General features: G+C 32.9%; 1 protein-coding gene across 1 annotated transcript in view; it reads right to left on the reverse strand.

The window, feature by feature from the left end:
- Positions 1-1,668: 1,668 nt before the first annotated feature.
- The window catches only part of LOC149422962 (acid sphingomyelinase-like phosphodiesterase 3b), a 375,129-nt gene continuing 357,445 nt past the window's right edge, over positions 1,669-19,352 (reverse strand). Inside the window, exons 9-10 of the mRNA XM_089632399.1 lie at positions 9,891-10,075; positions 1,669-5,011 (exon numbers count right to left, since the gene is read on the reverse strand). Of these exons, the coding sequence (XP_089488525.1) occupies positions 4,741-5,011; positions 9,891-10,075 (456 nt within the window). The 3' untranslated portion in view covers positions 1,669-4,740. The remainder of the gene's footprint in view (positions 5,012-9,890; positions 10,076-19,352) is intronic.

Consider the following 19,352-nt stretch of genomic DNA (forward strand, 5'->3'; position numbering starts at 1 on the left):
TATACTTTTCCCTTGTTTGTAAAATATATTTTTCATCCAATATTATTTTATTGGAATCGTCAACTAAACATGATGGAGTAATTCTTCTAGAAGTGCCTGTAATTTATTTTATTTTTTGTGAAGTTTGAATGCATTGTAACTATGACTGTACGACTCTAGTTCTTCACACTGTGAGTTCATCCATTCTTCTTTGGCTTTTTTAATTTCACGTCTAATCGTTCTCTGTAAGTTTTTATATTGTGTCTCATTATGTTTGTGTTTACGTCTCTCATCCATTAAGTTCAAAATGTGGTCAGTCATCCAATTCTTTTTTCTAATTTTCTTTTCAGCTTTCAAATTTGCATCACAGGTTTCACGTATAACTGACTTAAGGTTATCCCATTGTGTTTGTATTTCTATCGATGGATCACAAGGGAGTAGCCTAATATTATCGTTCAAAGTCTGAGATTTCTGACCCTATTTCTGACCACTTCTTCATGGAGTTTCGAGATATCCATTTTAATTTTGGTTTTGGGCTTTTTTATTTGTTTTAAGCGTAAAACAATATCGGCAGTCAACCAAACATGGTCAGAACCAATGTCCGCACCAGGGTACGTTGTGACTCTATTTACGGAGTTCCTGAATGTATGGTTTACTAACACATAGTCAATTTGATTCCTGACAATATCATAGATTGTTCCATCCTGAGGTGATCTCCACGTGTAAAGCCTTCTTTTCGGGAGTTTAAACCAGGTATTTAATACAACCATATTTTTATCCTGGCAGAATTCATATAGTCTATCACCTCTTTGATTGTTTATGCCTAAGCCATATTCACCTACTATATGAGAGCGGCGACCTTCACCAATTTTGGCATTTAAGTCTCCAATGACAAAATTGACTTCTCCTCCTTTCAAACTTTGCAATGTACTGGCTAGTGAGTCATAAAAAGATTCCACATCACCATCATTGTTTTTTTTTACATTTAGAAATCTTTTCAAGCATGTAGACATTTGATTCCAATTTAGTTCTAGCTTTTGAATCTTTAACCATTGTTATATTTTGTATTTCGGTTTTAATGTTGTCTATGGCCGTGTCCGTAATGGGTTGACTCGCGCGCAAGGTGAAGTCGCTCGGCGTTCGCGATTGCAGTTTAGTGGTTACTGTGATAATAATATATTTGACTACGCGCAACCATCCGCGTTGATAGTAGAATTATAAAATTTCATGTGAATTTTATGTAAACAAAAAGTAGTGGTGTCAAACACAGAAGTTATATTAAGGACAGTCCCACAAAGAAATTGAACTTGGGGCAGTTAAGCATAGATATTGAACTTGGGGCAGTCAAATGTAGAAACTGAACTCGGGGCATTCAAACATAGTCGTTGAACTTGGGGAAGTCAAAGGTAGATATGACATTAAAGTAAAAAGACAAAAATTATACGGAAAAATTGCTTTATATCTTGAAAATTTACAAAATACATTTTACTTACCTACATCTCTTTTCTTGAAATGGCGGAATCTGGGAAAATGCCATTGCATCATCGACGGTGGGATTGTAAAAAATAAATATATTGCATTTTATTATGAAAATAGTACTTTATTGGTACACTGACAACACTTTCGTATGGAAATGTTTAATATTATAGAATAATTAGTAAAATATTTCACCATTTATTACAAGTTGTTTAAATGTAGGTGTCAATAAAAACTGATGAACTTAACAATGTCCATCAAATGTACATATTAAAGGGAAATAGTATTACTGAGAATAACATAATAATGTTCAAAATCCTTGACAAAAAATATAAATATTTTATATTTAAATATAATATTCAAAGTTTTACAATTCAGGAAAGTCAAACTAATTTAAATAAAGTAGGTATTATTTATTTTAGAAAGCCCGCTTCTCCGCTTGAAAACAGGACTAAGAAATAATTATCACTTTTAAATTACTCTATGAAAACTACTATAATCAGTAGGTTAGGCGGAAGGTATTTAGTATTTAGTACTTATTCGGTTTATTTTACTACTGGATAAATTAAAATAAAGAGAGAATGTGTTTGTTCCGAAGAACAAAATCGACCACAAAAGCGTTTATTTTTACACAATGTGAATGAAAAAATGCATTTATCGAGTTCAAGATTGTAGATCCATGTTCATTTCATGCACTTATCAATGTTGATAAATGTTCATTGCATGCATTTATTAATGAAAATAAATGTTCATCCCATGAATGGAAATAGTATGTACTCACAAATAAATAATTAATATTATGCGAAACCATTACCGCTCTAAAAAAATGTATGTGGATCAATTTTTTCACCAAACATAAATGTTTTTGGATCCATCCATGTTTCCGAACAAACACATTTTAGTTTAATCCGAATCCAAGTTTTTCCAAAAATAAATATACGACGCAACATGTTTCCCCTACAAAAAAAACTAGTATCGGGCCTTAGGCACATGAAGATACATTAACAATTGTATGGCATACAACTTTATTTTTTTTTAGGTATAAAAAAATGAATTATATATTTTTTTTCATATTCTTAAACATATTTATCATACATCGTTTATACGATTGAGTAACACCAAGAGTAGTATTAAATAGATTTCCTAAAAATATTGGCTTTGGGTTGACTGCGCCAAATTAATAAATAAAATCAATGTTAAAAAAATTGTTCAATAAAAGCTATACAAAATTTGGTAGGTACTGAACTATTAGGTAAATTTACGTTTTTATCATATTTATACATATATATTGTGGATATTTTACTTTCGTCAACCCATGACCATAGGTAAGGTTAGGTTATATATATTTGAAATACACACTTTTGGAAATATCTTACTATTAACACCCAGTCATAAGGTTAAAAATAATATTTCTTTAAGTCAATTTTTGGATTAAGTTGGGAACAAAAGTCCACTTTTTCTTTATTATCTTCAACATTTAAACACACGCATATATTGGAGCATATAAAGCAACGAACATTCATTTAACAATTAAAAAATGATATAAACTTCCAAAAATTTAATAAAAATTAAATTAAATAAATATTTTTAAGGTTAATAGTAAATATGTTGAATGACTTAAGTCGAAATTTTGAAAACGGTTTTGATGTTTTATTTGCAGTCTTGTTCTTAAGTTGTAATAAATTTCGAGGACCAAACGCGTTACATCACTATTTTCAATTGTCAAACAACATTTAATGCAAATATCAGCCTACATTTTATATTGCAAAATATATGTTTTTTAAAATGTAATTACTGCACAAGAATCTCTTCTACCACACGGAGAAAACTGAGTGATTCTAATTTATTAAAAATCTCTTGAAATTGTTGGTAATCCGGTTAAAAATTGAATTTCAGGCCGTTTCCTGATAAACTTTTAGAAAATTCCTAATACATCGGAACTTATGTTCTTACACCTGTATTTTCCTTGACAACATACAATGACGAAATGCGGAAATGTTATGATTTTTATGAACACATGTTCCAACATTGTGATAACAAGCTCATATTTAACTAAATATGACATTCGCTAAAGGCCTGGAATTCCGTTTTTAACCAGTTTACAAATAATTTGAAGAGATTCTTAATAAATTTGCAATATTCAATATTAGCTATTTTTCTCATGGTTGTGGCACTGCTTAATTAATGGAAATATTATGGGGATGAAATAAGTAAGAAGGGGTGAAAGATGGAGAAGATGGAGGTTGTAAAGTATCAAGTAATTAATATTTTGTCAATGAACACTGCTAAAGTCATATCAACCAAGGTTTCTATTCCGAATGGCCATCGTCCAATATTACTTATTCCTTCTTGCACACAACATAACTTTTTCATAAAATTGGAAACTAAAAAAAAACAACGAAAATTTACGCGACCCGACAAAATGAATATTAAATTATAAAACCTTTCCTCAAAGTCAAAAATAGTATTACTTAAAATTTGTGTTTGCCATTATTAGTTACGTAGATTTCAAGCTATTTGATTTTAAGTATTTCTTAAATAATTATGCATAAATTCTACACCTAGCGATTAAAACACTTACTTTACGCTTATTTTCTATTTACATAAAGTGTATTATATTATGCAAGTATTTTATACTTAATCAGTTGTTGCATCACATTATTTTCATTGAGTTAAAAACGCTTTTCAAAAGACATGAAAGTTATACTTGTGCTTTAACAGAAATGATTTTTAAACTGTACGTGATGTTTTAGATCAACACAGAGAAGGTAAGTGAAGTTAAATTTTAATCTTTTACTTTTTAATCTTATTTAGCTCCCACTCTTTTTACTTGGCATGAAAATATATTTTTTTCATGGGGATTTAAATTTATTAATTTCACTGGAGAACTTTTATAAATTTATAAATTAAGAAAGTTTTTTTTTCCTTAGAGAAATCATTTGGCTCTCCTTTTGGTCTTTTCTTACACAAATTAATCTATAGTACAATAATTTTACACGTCAATAAATCTTTCTGCTCGTAAATCTATTCATTTTATCCGTCAAGCGAGGCGATCGCAAACATATTTACCTTTGCACCGTATTATTACCAAATTTAATATCAGTATAATATCAAAGATAAAATCAATATAAAAAGCAACAATCATTTTTTAGAGACAACTATTAATAAGTTTAAAAAAAAACACAACGAAACATTAAATACATACTTATCCTCTAAAACATTTTGACTACAATATGCAATATTAATTATGGTTTTTACCCTTCATATCATAAATAGGCCAACATTTCATATAGATAAAACTATGCCATAGATATTGAAAGGTTGCCTAAGGAGTGTATTAAGTATGGACAAAAACAGGGTTGCCAAAAATAATTTCCAGGCTCTATCCAGGCAACTGCCGTTCGAGGCCAGGGCGCTAGCTGCCGTGTCCACGCAGCGCTTGAAGTCTCCGTAGTCGACCCGGGTGATGGCGCAGTAGTGGGCGTGAGCACACGTGCTCTCGCAGCCCACGTCCACGGGCGAGTCGTGCACTCGCACGGAGTTGGCCCGGAAATACCTGGAATAATGGAAATCATTTAATTTGTTTTTAAATTTATAATGGCCTAGGAAGATAAATTAAAAAAAAAAAATTTAATCACTACTTTCATACTCACGCCCACTACTCAAGCACGCGACACACGAGGTAGACATGCGAGGTAACAAGAATCAACATATATATTTATAGCAGAGCACATAAATTCCCAGCACACATTCCCAACTTGCTAATTGGGAATGTGTGTTGTGCATTATGTGGACTGTCTGGACGAAGCTATGTAATTATTTATTTGCCAATTGGGAATGTGTGTTGTGCATTGTGTGGACTGTCTGGACGAAGCTATGTAATTATTTATTTGCTAATTGGGAATGTGTGTTGTGCATTGTGTGGACTGTCTGGACGAAGCTATGTAATTATTTATTTGCTAATTGGGTATGTGTGTTGTGCATTGTGTTGACTGTTTGAAAGAAGCTATGTAATTATTTATTTGCTAATTGGGAATTTGTGTTTGCATTGTGTGGACGGTCTGAACGAAGCTATGTAATTATTTATTTGCTAATTGGTAATGTGTGTTGTGCATTGTGTACACTGTTTGAACGAAAAAATGATACCAAAATATTAATAAAGCAGAAGAAAAAGTTTTAATTTTAAACCTTATGGCTATACAGACGATTAGACGTAAATAAAAGAAAAGCTACAAGGTTCACAGAAAACCTATTAATCCCAAAAGCAAACAAAACTATTTTTCAAAAAGGACCACACTACATGGCCATTAAAATATATAACAACCTTCCACGTAGCATCAAACAAATAACCGACACACTTAAATTTAAATCAACACTAAAAACATTTCTTTTAAACAAATGTCACTACACCTTGAATGAATACCTTACATAAATTAAATACCTCTGTTTTTTTATTTTTTATTTACTGTTATTTATTTTTATTTATTTGTTAACATGTAATTGTTGGGTTATGTGATATAATGTGTATTTGTTGGGTTAGCTGGAAGAAATAGGATGTAACCTATAAGTTATACCCTTTGTACTATTTTTGTGCAATAAATATTTTTTTGAATTTGAATTTGAATAATTATTATAAAGTGAAAACGTGGAAAAGTACATCAATCAATCAATGCATAAATAATAAAAAAAATCTGTTTCACAAGGTCTTTCATTTCCTAGTGATCCACTTTTGAAAAACGCCGATGTCATTTGACGAACTTAGTAGCCAAGCGGTTAAGATTTATCCTTACCAGTAACCTGTTCTGATATTGATGAGAGAAATGTACAATAAGTATTTCAGTGCAATGATTTTGACAAATTAATTTTGAGTGTAAAGTTAAAATATTTGTAGGTGAAGAATTAATAAAGAATGTAGTTTTTAAAGATGAAACAAACAAAACTTTTAAGCCCCGTGTATATTTTTAAAAGGACGATTAGATATAAAGTAATAATACAAACGCTGCAGCCAATTCCCCTATTTCTTGTATCCTTCAAACATTCAACTCAATTCAAACAAGCACAAGTACCGATATATTTTTTGATTCTCTCCCCCTATTTAAGAAAAACTTTTTTAGCACACTAAATTCGCCAACATAACACATACAACCACACACAGACACACACGCACACGTACACACACACAAACACTCACACACACCTCTCTCCTTCCCCAGCACACTAATTAACTTAACTTGAAAATGTAACTTAACCGTAAATGTATAATATACCTCCTATGTATATATGTCAGCGACATGTCATTGGTACCAATTATTATACTAACTTTTATAACTTTGTAACTATTGTCATCTATGTAATTATGTACTGTTTGTTTCTGCAATAAACAAAAATAAAATAAAAAATAAAATAAAAATAAAGATATAAGGAAATAAAATAAAATTTATTTGAAACTCTATGAAGTTTTTTGCAAACGTGAATGGTAGCAGAAGTCGGAAACGACCGAGGAAGACATGGCACGACCAAGTGAATCAGATACTTGAGTCGGGCCATGTCAAGAATCAGAATAATAGAAGAGTATGTATGAAACTATGTATGAATGCGAATGAGGCAAGGAATTGTGTGCCAAGACCTAGTTGTTTGGCGGTCCGTTCTCTCGCCTACCTTTTCTGGGAAACGGCGTGATGGTTAGTAAGTTTGTGTGATATTTCAAATAATGTAGCAAATGTTAAGAAATATATATTTCCAGGGCTATAGACACTCTCAGTACCAGAATCGAAACGTTATTTATTACTCTAACCGTGTTTAGTAACTAGATCTAATGAGTCAGGAGGTACTTATAAACTATCCTCTTTTCTTGCCTCTATCGTTGAAACATAGCCAACATGAAATAGTTCCACTGGCGGTGGACAGTTGGCTCTACGGTATTCACAAAAAAAAAAAAAAAGTTCTAAAGTAAATAAAAAACAAATCGCGATGAAAACGTAATATTCATAAAGCAACTTTCGCATACTAAAGGCGTGGTTAATGTGCACTTAAAACAGTCAAAAGTGCAGTACACTCTCACTGCACATTAGAATTTAATATGCTTCATTATAATGCCGGTGCACAATCTCAAATTTCGCTCAGAGAGAAGGAAGTTCGCCTACTTGGCGGGTTAGCTAAGGCCGCAAAGTTTCAGGTTGTCTCGCGGGATTCCAGCCCCACTGGCGAACACAGTTCTACATTACAGTTACCTATGTACAGTACAACACTTAGCTCCACTATCGTATAACTACTAACTAGCTAACTCCGCTAAGCGAGCCGCTCTGTGCTCTGTGATCCGCCCGCGGGCTCCCGACTCGCGGTGGATGTCAACACGATGAGTGATACACGTGAACTCTCGTTAGGCAGTCGTGAGAAAGTAACCTTACGTTGAGGTGAAAAAAATACTTGCTTGAATCTAATTCATTACTTTTATTTTTGTTATGTTTACATTATGTGATTGACATTAAAAACATTTAAACACAATTTCCGAATAAAAGATCATCAAAAGTGAAGTTTCCAAGAATTTATCTTTTTGAGGAACTCAAAACTGATGGTGTTTTTAGCACTGAAGAGGTAAGCCGATATTAGTGTACTGAGAGCGTATCTGTGTTCCTTCGTGTGGATGAAATTTATCAAATGTATGTAACCGGAGTCAAAAAGTTTTTATTATTTTTTATTGATAAACTAATGTTTATAAGACAAGGTTTTTATGCATAGCACAAAGGATAATAAATTATTATAAGTAATAATTAGTCGCCATTAATATCAATACAAATTGATAATATCTCCCGAGTAAAAATAAATGCCGCCAACGGGAATCAAACCCGCGCCTTCTGATGTCTGGTCAGACACTCTGGACCCTGAGCCACGTCGGCTTGGCGTGTTGGAAATATTTTAAAAAAAACTGGAAGAAGTGCACAAATAAATTTACGAAATGTAAAACAGTCGAGTTAAAACTCTCAGTCAATTATTACTAATTTATGAATTTTTTTCAAAATGTTATCTGCCTCTTAAACGCTTGATGGTCATCGAAAAGTTGGCACAAAAACTCAGAAACGACATTTTTAATCAAATATCCCCCCAAATATTTTCGTAGTGAATTTTTCGCAATTAATAAAATAAGGCATATTGTAGAAGAAGATTTTTTTTTGCTTTAAATAAAACTAGAATTTTTTATGGTGTTCGTTGAACGAATAATTGGTTTAATCCAAATAACAAGCTTTAGGGGATTACAATATTTTTCTCGATATAACGGTTGAAAAAAAATATTAAAGGGTTCCGTAAAAATTTAATTATGAAGTAGCAGAAGTAGGGTTACCGGACGAAATTACAAAAGGCGTGAAATTCATGTAGCTACATTTCATTGCCAGAATTACATCCGAACGGAATTACACATGGAAGTAATTATAAGTTTCTACCTATAAAATTATGTTCTTTCCAATATTACTTTACAAATACATGATAAAAAAACAAATAAAAAAATTATATTGTATGTTATTTTTATAAATACTAGGTGAAATAAAAGAAAGGAGATAAAAGCATCAACATATATTATGTAATATCCAAAAAAACAAGTTATCAAAAAAACAAGTCGTCAAAAATTATTGCCATAAACCGTCTACAACTCTTCATATAATCATCGATTTAAATTTTTTTACGATACTCGTAGATTTTTTCCACGCATTTAAGCCAGGACACTGCAGAAAATTTGACTTCTTTCAAATAACATGGTTTAATTTTTAAATTAGCTCTCTTCATAGCCCATTACCGCATGACATTGCTGCGTTAGATGGAACTTCTTTTTTTTTTCCAAAGAGTCGATTTTCAATTTCCTGTGAAATATCAGGTCCGTTAATTATATAGATAAGGCTCTCATAAAAAAACATATATATATGGAAAAAAAATATTCCAAAAAAGTAAAGCTAACATTTTACAATGAAGTGCTGACACCAACCCTGATGTTATGCAGTGAGGCAAGGAACTGGCAGATGAAACATGATAATAAACTGAATGCCGTAGAAATTATATTCCTGAGGCGTATGTCAAGCAAAAATTTGTAAGACCATTTTATAAATGTGTAGATCCAGAAAGAATGCAAAGCTGATGTTAGCATAGTGGTAAATTTAAGGGACTCTTAGATGGTTTGTAGGTAGAGCGGATGAAAGGAAAACGGTGTGCAATAAGAACGCATACGAATGGTAGAGACACGGCACGATCAAGTAAATCAAATCAAAATAAAAGTTAAATAGGGTTTGATAAGAGTCAGAATAAAATACAAAAGAGTATGTTTGAGACTATGTACAAAGGCGAATGAAACATGGAGTGTGTGCCGAGAGAGAGTTATGTATTTGCATATTCTCTGAATATCCACGCGGAGAAATGGCGTGATGGTTAGGTGTCAGTTATTTACGTACTTGGAAAACAGGTAGTTGGCGCTAGGCCTGTCCTGCTTGAACTTCTCCACCAGGTTGTGCAGAGAGTTGGCGCTGATCTCCTGCAGACCGTAGTAGTTAGTGAGGTTGTATTCCGGCTGCCACTCGGCCTCCCCGAGGCGGTTGGCGTTGCCGATGTCCAGGTAAAACTGCGTGTAGTCCAGAACCTAGGGAAAATATACAAACATTGAAATGGATGCCTACTGGATGGATACAAAAAAAGTTTTAACTGTCTCAGTTTGGAAAAGTGATGACATGGTGTATTTGAGAATACGACCGCTTGACAGGTTGAAGATCCAAGTACGATAATTCCACGCGGCACTTTTTTCTTTACTTTTTGATTGTGTGAATGTTTTTATTTTCATTAATGTGGTTTCAATAATTATTAAATTACGTAATATTTCAAAACAAGTGGAAATTTTTTTATGATTTGATCTTTCTTTCTTTGTAACGTGACTAAATTGTGCGTTTACGGTGACCTTTTAGCATGATATGCGCACATACATGGATTTTTATTTGAAGTATTAATTTATTAAATAATGTATCGTAAAGGCGAAAAAGATATTACATTTACGAAAAGATTTCTTGGTTTATGAACGCATTAGATTAAAAAAATCAACCGGTAAAAAAGGTTTTGTAAATTATATAACATCTATATTAATACGACTTTAAAAAAAAATTGTTTTCACTGAGGATCGACCCTTCGTACCCAGGAAGTGGAGTCGACAACTATATCAACCGAACCATATCCCGATTGGATAAGACCGAGAAATGTTGCTTATATTAACTTCGTGATTGCTACGAAAAGTTGATAGAATGCATTGATTTTTAAGACCTCTGTGTGCAGAACCATTTTTTAAAATATTCTGCGTATCCAGTAAAGTACAACATTAAAGAGAAAAAAATTGCTTTTTCAACACTATTATTAAATATTAATTAAATTAAAAAAACACATCCTACAAAACGGAAGTACTGGAATTGAATTGACTAATGTATTATTATATTATTTCATCCATAACTAAAAATCTTTCTAGATTTAAGTGTACTTTTAAATGCCCTAACTAAACTAAACACGTCTTTTGCCTAACACCAGAAAAACTCACAAAGAAAAATAGTTATTTGATTAACTACCAAATGAAATCAGAAACATTAAAGATAAAATACAAATATTCTTCTCTATAAAAAATATTTTAGAGAAATAGTAAAAAAAAGCCTCCTTTATTTCCACCTGAAAATCATGCAAATAATCAAATCAATCAATTGGAATGAAAGTTTGAATACATACTAGAATGTATAAAATAAAGTTGTATCAATAAAAAAATATCAGTAAAATGGCATTTGGGGAAGAAAAATGATTCTCAGGGCCACAAATGCAAGACTTGGGTTCGAACTTTGGAAGCAGTTTTCTCAGGATGCATGTAGCCAAACGGACTAATATTTTGGATTAGTACTAGAATTCATAGCCTGAAGTTGAATCAGTAATAACATGACAATCGTGATGGATTTTGTTGAAAAATCACCCGTCTGACGGGGACAAATGCAAGACTTGGGTTCGAACTTTGGAAACAGTTTTTTCAGGATTTATGCAGCCAAACGGACTGAAATTTTAGATACATACTAGAATTGATGTTCAAAAGTTGAAATATTAAAATGTCAATTATGTTGCATTTTGTTATTTCAATCAAATATATTTTCAATTAGTGAGTGAATTAACGTTACTCTTGAAAGGGGAAAATAGCACCTTTCTCAACATCCGATCGAACTCAAACTCAGCAGATTGACTCGTTGTCAAAAACAATGCATTAAATCAATTAATAATAACAATGCATTCTAGGTGGCAATCACGTACTCACAGACGGACATATGCGCATTTCTATGAAAGTAGACGTTACAGCAGAATTACATTACAAAATAAATATTGACCCTACCCGATCGGCATTTGGCGAGGATAATAGAGTTGTCAACTCCAGTTTCTGGGTAGGAAGGTTCAATCCTTATTGAAATATTTTTTTAAATGCATTTCGAAATAGATGTTTTATAGTGTATTTTACAGGTTGACTTTTTTTCTTCCTAAATATATAAATATATTATAATATGTAATTTTTTATAATTATGGTTAAGATGTAACCATAACTGAATACAGTTGAAAAAATATACATTTATCATTTTTTAATTTAAACTGTAATTGTTTTTCCAAATATACACTCCTCTCCCATCTACAAGCAAATGCTTCAAATAAATGTGCAGTAAAAATTATGAGATTTAAAATAACCCATTCTTAAACCTGAATAATTATGATTTTTGCGGTATTATGTCATGTTGCGTTACCTTCTTCTTAAACCAACGTTTAAAACAGCATTACAGTGTCTATTATACCCCAAAAATAAATCACAATAATACCATGGCAGTGAAAATCTCAAATCATATTAGTTTTAGATTCTTTATGATTTGATATTGAAACATTATAACTTTGTAAACACCGCTGTTATTAGTATTCTTTTTACTATTTATCAGAAAATTACTACATTACAGAATATTGGAGATTTTAGTTTTCCACCAGACTTCTCAATTTCTCAAAGAAACTAAATAGGTAAACAGTTACATAATTATTCATGAAGGAAAAAGAAATATGATATTTTATGCAAAATCAATAATACCCTTCAATACTACATATTTTGGCAACCAAATATTTCACATATACATGCAAGCCTTTACGCCTTTCACGATCATGATCAAGAAATTACCAAACTATTCTCACATCTTGAAAGGGCTTGTTACATCAAAAAGGTTCCTGTTACGACCATGTAATGAACTTCATAATGTGCTGAAACTTGTCAAACTTGTACTGTCGTTAAACAGATTCTCAGTATATATAATGTTTGTGATACCTTCACGATAATGTTGCCTTTTTTTGATCTTTAAATTCTAAATAAAAATTGAATTCATCTTATTTCTTGGAATACGCACTGAACATTGCAATGCGTTTGAATATTTTCTTTAAATCAATTATAAGAACAAAGCTTAAAGCACCAACATCATTGTACAAAGCTCAAAGCTTGACGCTCAAAATATTAAGCTGAAATCTTTAAGCTCAAAACATTAAGCTCAAAGCCTTAAGTTCAACGTTTTAAGTGCAAAGATTTGATTTTACAGCTTTAAGCCCAATGCTTTAATATTTTTAATTTGAATTCATTCGTAATCGGTCCGACTTTCGAATCACGAAACACGCCATCAGAGCTCAAAGCTCATAGCTCAAAGCTCGAAATACGAAAGCTTAAAGCTAAAATCTTAAATGTGAAAGTTTATGTTTAAAACTTTACGGGCGCTTACTTGGCGTCTGCCAAAAACAGTTTAATATTCTGCTGGAAATATCAAATTTACAAACCTGTTATTGTGTGCGTTTGGAATAAGTGCTTTTGTTCTTATATTATTATTATTATTTTGTTCTTAAATTCTTTACTTTTTACTGTATGTCTTACTCTATACACTTTTTAAAATTTTCTATTATATTTCAATCTTTTGATATATCCTTTCAAATTATTTTAATGTATTTCACATAGTACCTGAAACTACATACTCTTTATTTTAGTTTAAATTGTATACTTTTTTATTTTATTTTAATTTATTCTATATTTCATACTTAATTTATTGTTTTTTATGTGCTGTATATTTAATCAACCACCATAACACGGGCATGTGCCTAGTTTGGTGGTTTTACAAACCTAAAAACTGTAAAAACCAATAAAAACACCGAATAAAGAAAAAAAAAATTAACGCAATTGCGGATAATTTGGTAGTTTCGTACCTACATCTTCTTCAATGGCGCTACAGCCCATTTCGAGCCTTGGCCTCCTTTAACATGAGCCTCCACCGCCCTCTGTCCTCGGCCGTCGTCTTCCAATCTGTAACATGGAGTAGTCCTCTGGCATCTTTCCTGACATCGTCCTCCCATCTCAGCCTAGGTCTGCCCGCCTTTTGTTTGCCTCCCGGGTGTCCTGTTAGAACCTTCTTTGGTACACGTGTGCTTGGCATTCGGTGCACATGTCCGGCCCATCTTAGTCTTTGGAGCCGTAAATGAGTAGAGAGTCTGGGAGCTTGGTAGATGTCATATAGCTCCTTATTGTGGCGGATTCTCCATGCCTCTCCCTCTCGCACCGCTCCTAAGATTCTTCGAAGTACCTTTCTCTCGAAGGTGTCCAGCCGTTCCGCAGACTTTGCTGTCAGTGTTCCCGCCTCACATCCATAGGCCAAGACCGTTCTAATAATTGTTTTATACAGGGTTATTTTGGTTTTCCTATGGACGTTTCGGGATTTGAACACTGGCAGCAACGCGAAGTAAGTGTTGTTAGCGGCTGTGATGCGCTTTCTTACTTCTACTGGGTCTTCGTTGTCCTGCGTTATGATGGAGCCCAGGTAGGCAAACTCTTCGACCACTTCAAAGTTATAGGAGTTTTTAAAATTCACTTTATCTTTTATTCTGCGGTGTGGGGTTCTGGTTTGCATCATGATTTTAGTTTTGTTCTCATTGATTTGCAAGCCCACCTCTCTTGCTGCAGTCTCCAAAGGGTCAAACACCTCTCTTACAGCCTGTAAGGATCTTCCAACAATGTTAAGGTCGTCTGCATATCCAACTATTTGATTGCTTTTGTAGCAAATGTTTGAGTCGGTAGCAATCATTGTCTTCCTCACGACGTGCTCCAGAACTATATTGAAGAGAGTGGGAGCTAAGCCATCACCTTGTTTCAGCCCCTGGGAGACGTTAAAATCCTCCGTTGTTTCACCTCCTATCCTTACTCGACATCGTGATCCAACCATCGTTGCTTTTACAAGCTTGACTATTTTGGGCGGTATACCAAAATTTAGGAGTATTTCATATATTTTCTCCCTATCTATACTGTCATATGCCTGTTTGAAGTCAACAAATAGTTGATATATATCTATATCGAATTCCCAGCATTTTGTCAGGATTTGTCGAGTAGTAAAGAGTTGATCAGTGGTGGATCTCCCCCTCCTAAAACCTGCCTGATACTCTCCCAGCAAGTTCTCTGAATGACGTTCTAGTCTTTCTTTCAAAATTGTTGTGAAGATTTTATACGCTGTACAAAGTAACGATATTCCTCTATGATTTTCACATTTCAATTTGTCTCCCTTTTTATGTATGGGGCATATTATACTAGTTTGCCACTCTTCTGGTACTCTTTCGGCGGTCCATATTTTAACAATAAGATTGTGTAGCAGGTTTTTCAGATCTTCGTTTCCATATTTATAGAGCTCTGCCGGGATATTGTCTCCTCCCGGTGTTTTATTGTTTTTCAATTTATTTAGGGCAGCCCTTACTTCTGCCACCGATGGTGCTCTAGTCGTTTCATCATTATTTAGCTCCTCCGGAATGTGAGTTGGTTCGACTGTCAGGTTGTTATTGGGATTAAAGAGCTGTTGGAAGTATTCTTTCCACCTAGTTTTAATCTTTTCCTTATCTCCTATTATGTCTCCATTACTATCTCTGCACAGGGATGTGTTGGGTTTGAAGCCCTTTTTAAATACATTGACGCCTTTATATGCCTCACGTGGATTGTTATTAACAAAATCATTTTCCATTTTCAACAATATGTTGTTAAAATATAGTCTCTTCTTTCTTTTAATCAAATGGTTAGCATCTCTTCGTGCTTGTTCGTAGGCTTGTCTTTTTGATCTTGTTCCTCTTTCTATACATAATTTTCTTAGCTCATTTTTCTTGCAGACGCTCTGTATGCACTCCTCGTCGAACCAGGGATTTCTAACCTGCCTAGGTCTATTTCCAATGCCTGATTCTGCCGCTGTCAGCAGTGCATCTCTCAGACTGGTCCAATCCTCTTCTAAATTGTTTGAGGAGAGCTGATCACTCAGTTGGTTTGGTAGGTTTGTTGACAGTGAGTCGTGGTATCTATCCAATCCTTCTGGTGTTTTAAGAGCATCGATGTTTAGCTTTGGGATACTTGGCTGATTTCCTCTTCTATCTTTTGCTATTCTGCATCTATAGCTGGCTACTACCAAATAGTGATCCGAATCACAGTTAGCTCCTCTGTAACTTCTTACATTTTTGATACTGGTCGCCCCTCTTATTTCAATTAGGATATGGTCTATTTGATTATGGTATCTGCCGCCAGGTGATGTCCATGTCCATTTATGTATATTCTTCCTTGGGAACTGTGTTGAAGCTATTATCATGTTTCGTGATTCTGCAAAGTCAATCACCCTTGATCCGTTGTTATTGCTTTCCATATGAAGACTGTTTTTTCCTGTAACCTGTTGGTGTGCCGGATCCTGACCGATTTTAGCATTAAGGTCTCCAATAACCATTTTAATATCATTGGATGGTATGGTGTCATATGTCTGCTCCAGTTTGTTATAAAATGTATCCTTAGTTGCTTCATCTTTGTCTTCTGTCTCAGCGTGAACATTTATGATGGAAATATTAAAGAATTTGGTTTTTATGCGGAGTATGCATATTCTTTCGTTTACAGCCTTAAAACCAATTACTTGATTCTTTAATCTTTGATTAACGATGAAGGCTACTCCGAACTCATGGTGTTTTTCATTGCCACTGTGCATTATTGTATGCGTTCTAGTATCAAATGTATCAGTGCCTATCCATCTAGTTTCCTGCACTGCTAGTATATCTATGTTGTACTTTTCCATTTCTCCAAGTACTTCTCCGAGGGCCCCACTTCTATACATCGTTCTTACATTCGTACCTACATACACAACTTAAATATTTTGTATTGACATTTTGAAACCCGTCCGACTTTTGATTACCAAGCATAACAATTTTTTTATGGTGTACATGTTTTTTTTTCGTTATTTCAATAGTTTTTTATGATTATTTTTTTTGAATTGTCAGTAATATTGTCCATAAAATCGAAACAACAAAAAAAGGCGAAACATTAAATGAAAACATCTAAAATTCTACTGCTGTTTGCTAACAATAAATCATTTTACTGTAATGACAATGTCTCCTTACTTACTCAAAATATTGTCAATAGATTGATGGCAACAAAACTGCAAGCATAATAGCAATTAAACATTGCGTCGAGGAGTACCTACTTCATCAAGTATGCATCTATAGATTTTTTTTTGTTTACTCCCATTATTAATTTGAGCGTGTTAGAGATGGTTGGACAAATAAATATAGTAAATTTATATAAGTCTTATTAAAAGTGAATATCAAGAATATTATTATTAGCTAAGTCAAAATATGTAGGCACTATCATTATCATAAATACATAGACGTTATCCAACTGAATTAGGAATTGTTGAAAGCAATCTATTGTAGCGTAATGTTGGTACGATCTTTAGAAAAATATTTTTGATCAATTACCCTTGGAATATTGTAGACTTTCTGTGAAGGCTTATTCAGCAAGTTTGTACAGAGCATAGATTTGATAGACTTGTTATTATACCTGAGGATTACAAGGTTCAGTGGGCTCAACATTCACAGAACTCTGGATTTTTAGTTTTTAAATCATCTATATTTTCATAGATATCTTACTATCATCGTTTAAATTTATTATGATATTAAAAAGAATAATGAAAAACACAAGGAAGTCGATGTGGGCGTGTTTTGTGATTCAGACTTTGGACAGATTGCATGTAAATTTCAAATTCGGTCTCTCAATACAAATTCAAAATTGAATGTAATGACCAAAAACGTTGTCATACACTATTAGATAAACAAAGTACGCAATTTTGAAGTCTCAATCGAAATCAAAAGATTCAGTAGCGACATTGGTTAATATTTAAATCTACACGGAAGACATTTTTATTTGATAGTATGTGTGTATTGGTGACCGGATAAATCATCACAATGATAACTCATCACATCTTTAAAAAGTTATATAAAGTCATGGAAAGTGATGAAACAAAAACTTTATTATGTGGGTTAAATAGGTTAGGTTAGGTTTAAAATTTTTTTCATTGTTTCTAATGACTTTATAACACTTTTTAAAAAGTGTTGAATTGTCGTTGTGTTGAGTTATCATGGAACCCTAATACATATTGGAATTTTTTTTATTGTTCTTAAAAGTACAATCCCGTTTAACCGCAATTAAGAAGTTTGTCAACTGGATGTTCAATTACAATATAACATACGTACATAATATCATTACTAATTACAATACAACTTATACATTATATGTATCACTAACCACTGCCATAATCAATAGTATTACTAATACAGAGTATCTCTGCTTAGTAGCCATGTTTTTAGCATATATCTGAATCTCTTAGGTAATTTGCCATTCTTTATATTGCTTGGTATGGTATGGTATGTTGAATATTTTGGGCACGTTGTATTCCAGGGTTTGCTGTCCGTATTTATTGTTATATTTTTGTACAAGCAATCCTTCATTTTTTGTGAACCTACTATTGTGTTCATGTTCCACTTTCCTCTTAAAAAACTTAAGCATTTTTCACGTGGGTGCTTTTAAGGTTTGAATTGAACTAAACTCCCACAGTGAACGGTTATTTAGACTCTTAACTAAGATGTTTCGTAAGTACTTTTATTGTTTGAATTCAATTAAACTGTCACAATAAACGATCATTTAGACTAATAACCAAGATTCACAATTGCTTAGACTCTTAACCGAGATATTTAATAGTTGCTTTTATTGTTTTGATTCAACTAAACTGCCACAATAAACGGTTATTTAGATAATAAACCGATTTCATTAGTTCTTTTCAATAATTGCATATGGGGATCGACGCCCAATGGAATACCAAAGACTACCAAAAACGGGAACATTCACTGAAAAAACCTCATCAAGGTACCGGGATTACTATTCCGTTTTGGAATTGATCGGCAGCACAATGGTGACTCTGAAGCAAGTTAGAATAACTCCGGATGAGCAGTCTAAAAGTGGAGCTATATGGAATTCAGTGCCATGCATGTATAAAAAAAACTTTATGGTAAAATTTTAATAAAAAATTAAATCAATAACTTTTTAAGCCCCACTATTTAATCAACATGTCGTTTCAAAACCAATGATTTCTTCATCGGGATAAACGTATAGTATTATTCGATTGACGTACACATATTCCTAATGAAGATGCAAAACTGCGCAGTGTACCAAATATTTTAGCTTACCTAGAATGTTGTAAGAGTTTTATATAAGTAAGGTACGTTTGCAAGTGCTTACACAAAAGTTCACCGAAACATGAATATTCGACTACTATTTTTTTCCACCCACAATTTTCATTCAAACAAATTCTTAAAAAAACACATACGAATAACAAAAAAGCATTTAATTTCGATGATAGAATATTTATTCAATAAAATAAAATACTTTTTTGTTTTAAAACCACGATATTTATTAATTTAAGAACCGACCGGTTTCGCTTTACTTAAGCATCATCAGGGTACAAATTAATACTAAACAAGAAGTACATAATGTGTGTATATATATAAGA

Source organism: Hesperophylax consimilis, chromosome 6 (assembly GCF_061612785.1).
Source record: "Hesperophylax consimilis isolate HC1 chromosome 6, BYU_Hcon_1.0, whole genome shotgun sequence".
Taxonomy (NCBI): Eukaryota; Metazoa; Arthropoda; class Insecta; order Trichoptera; family Limnephilidae; genus Hesperophylax; species Hesperophylax consimilis.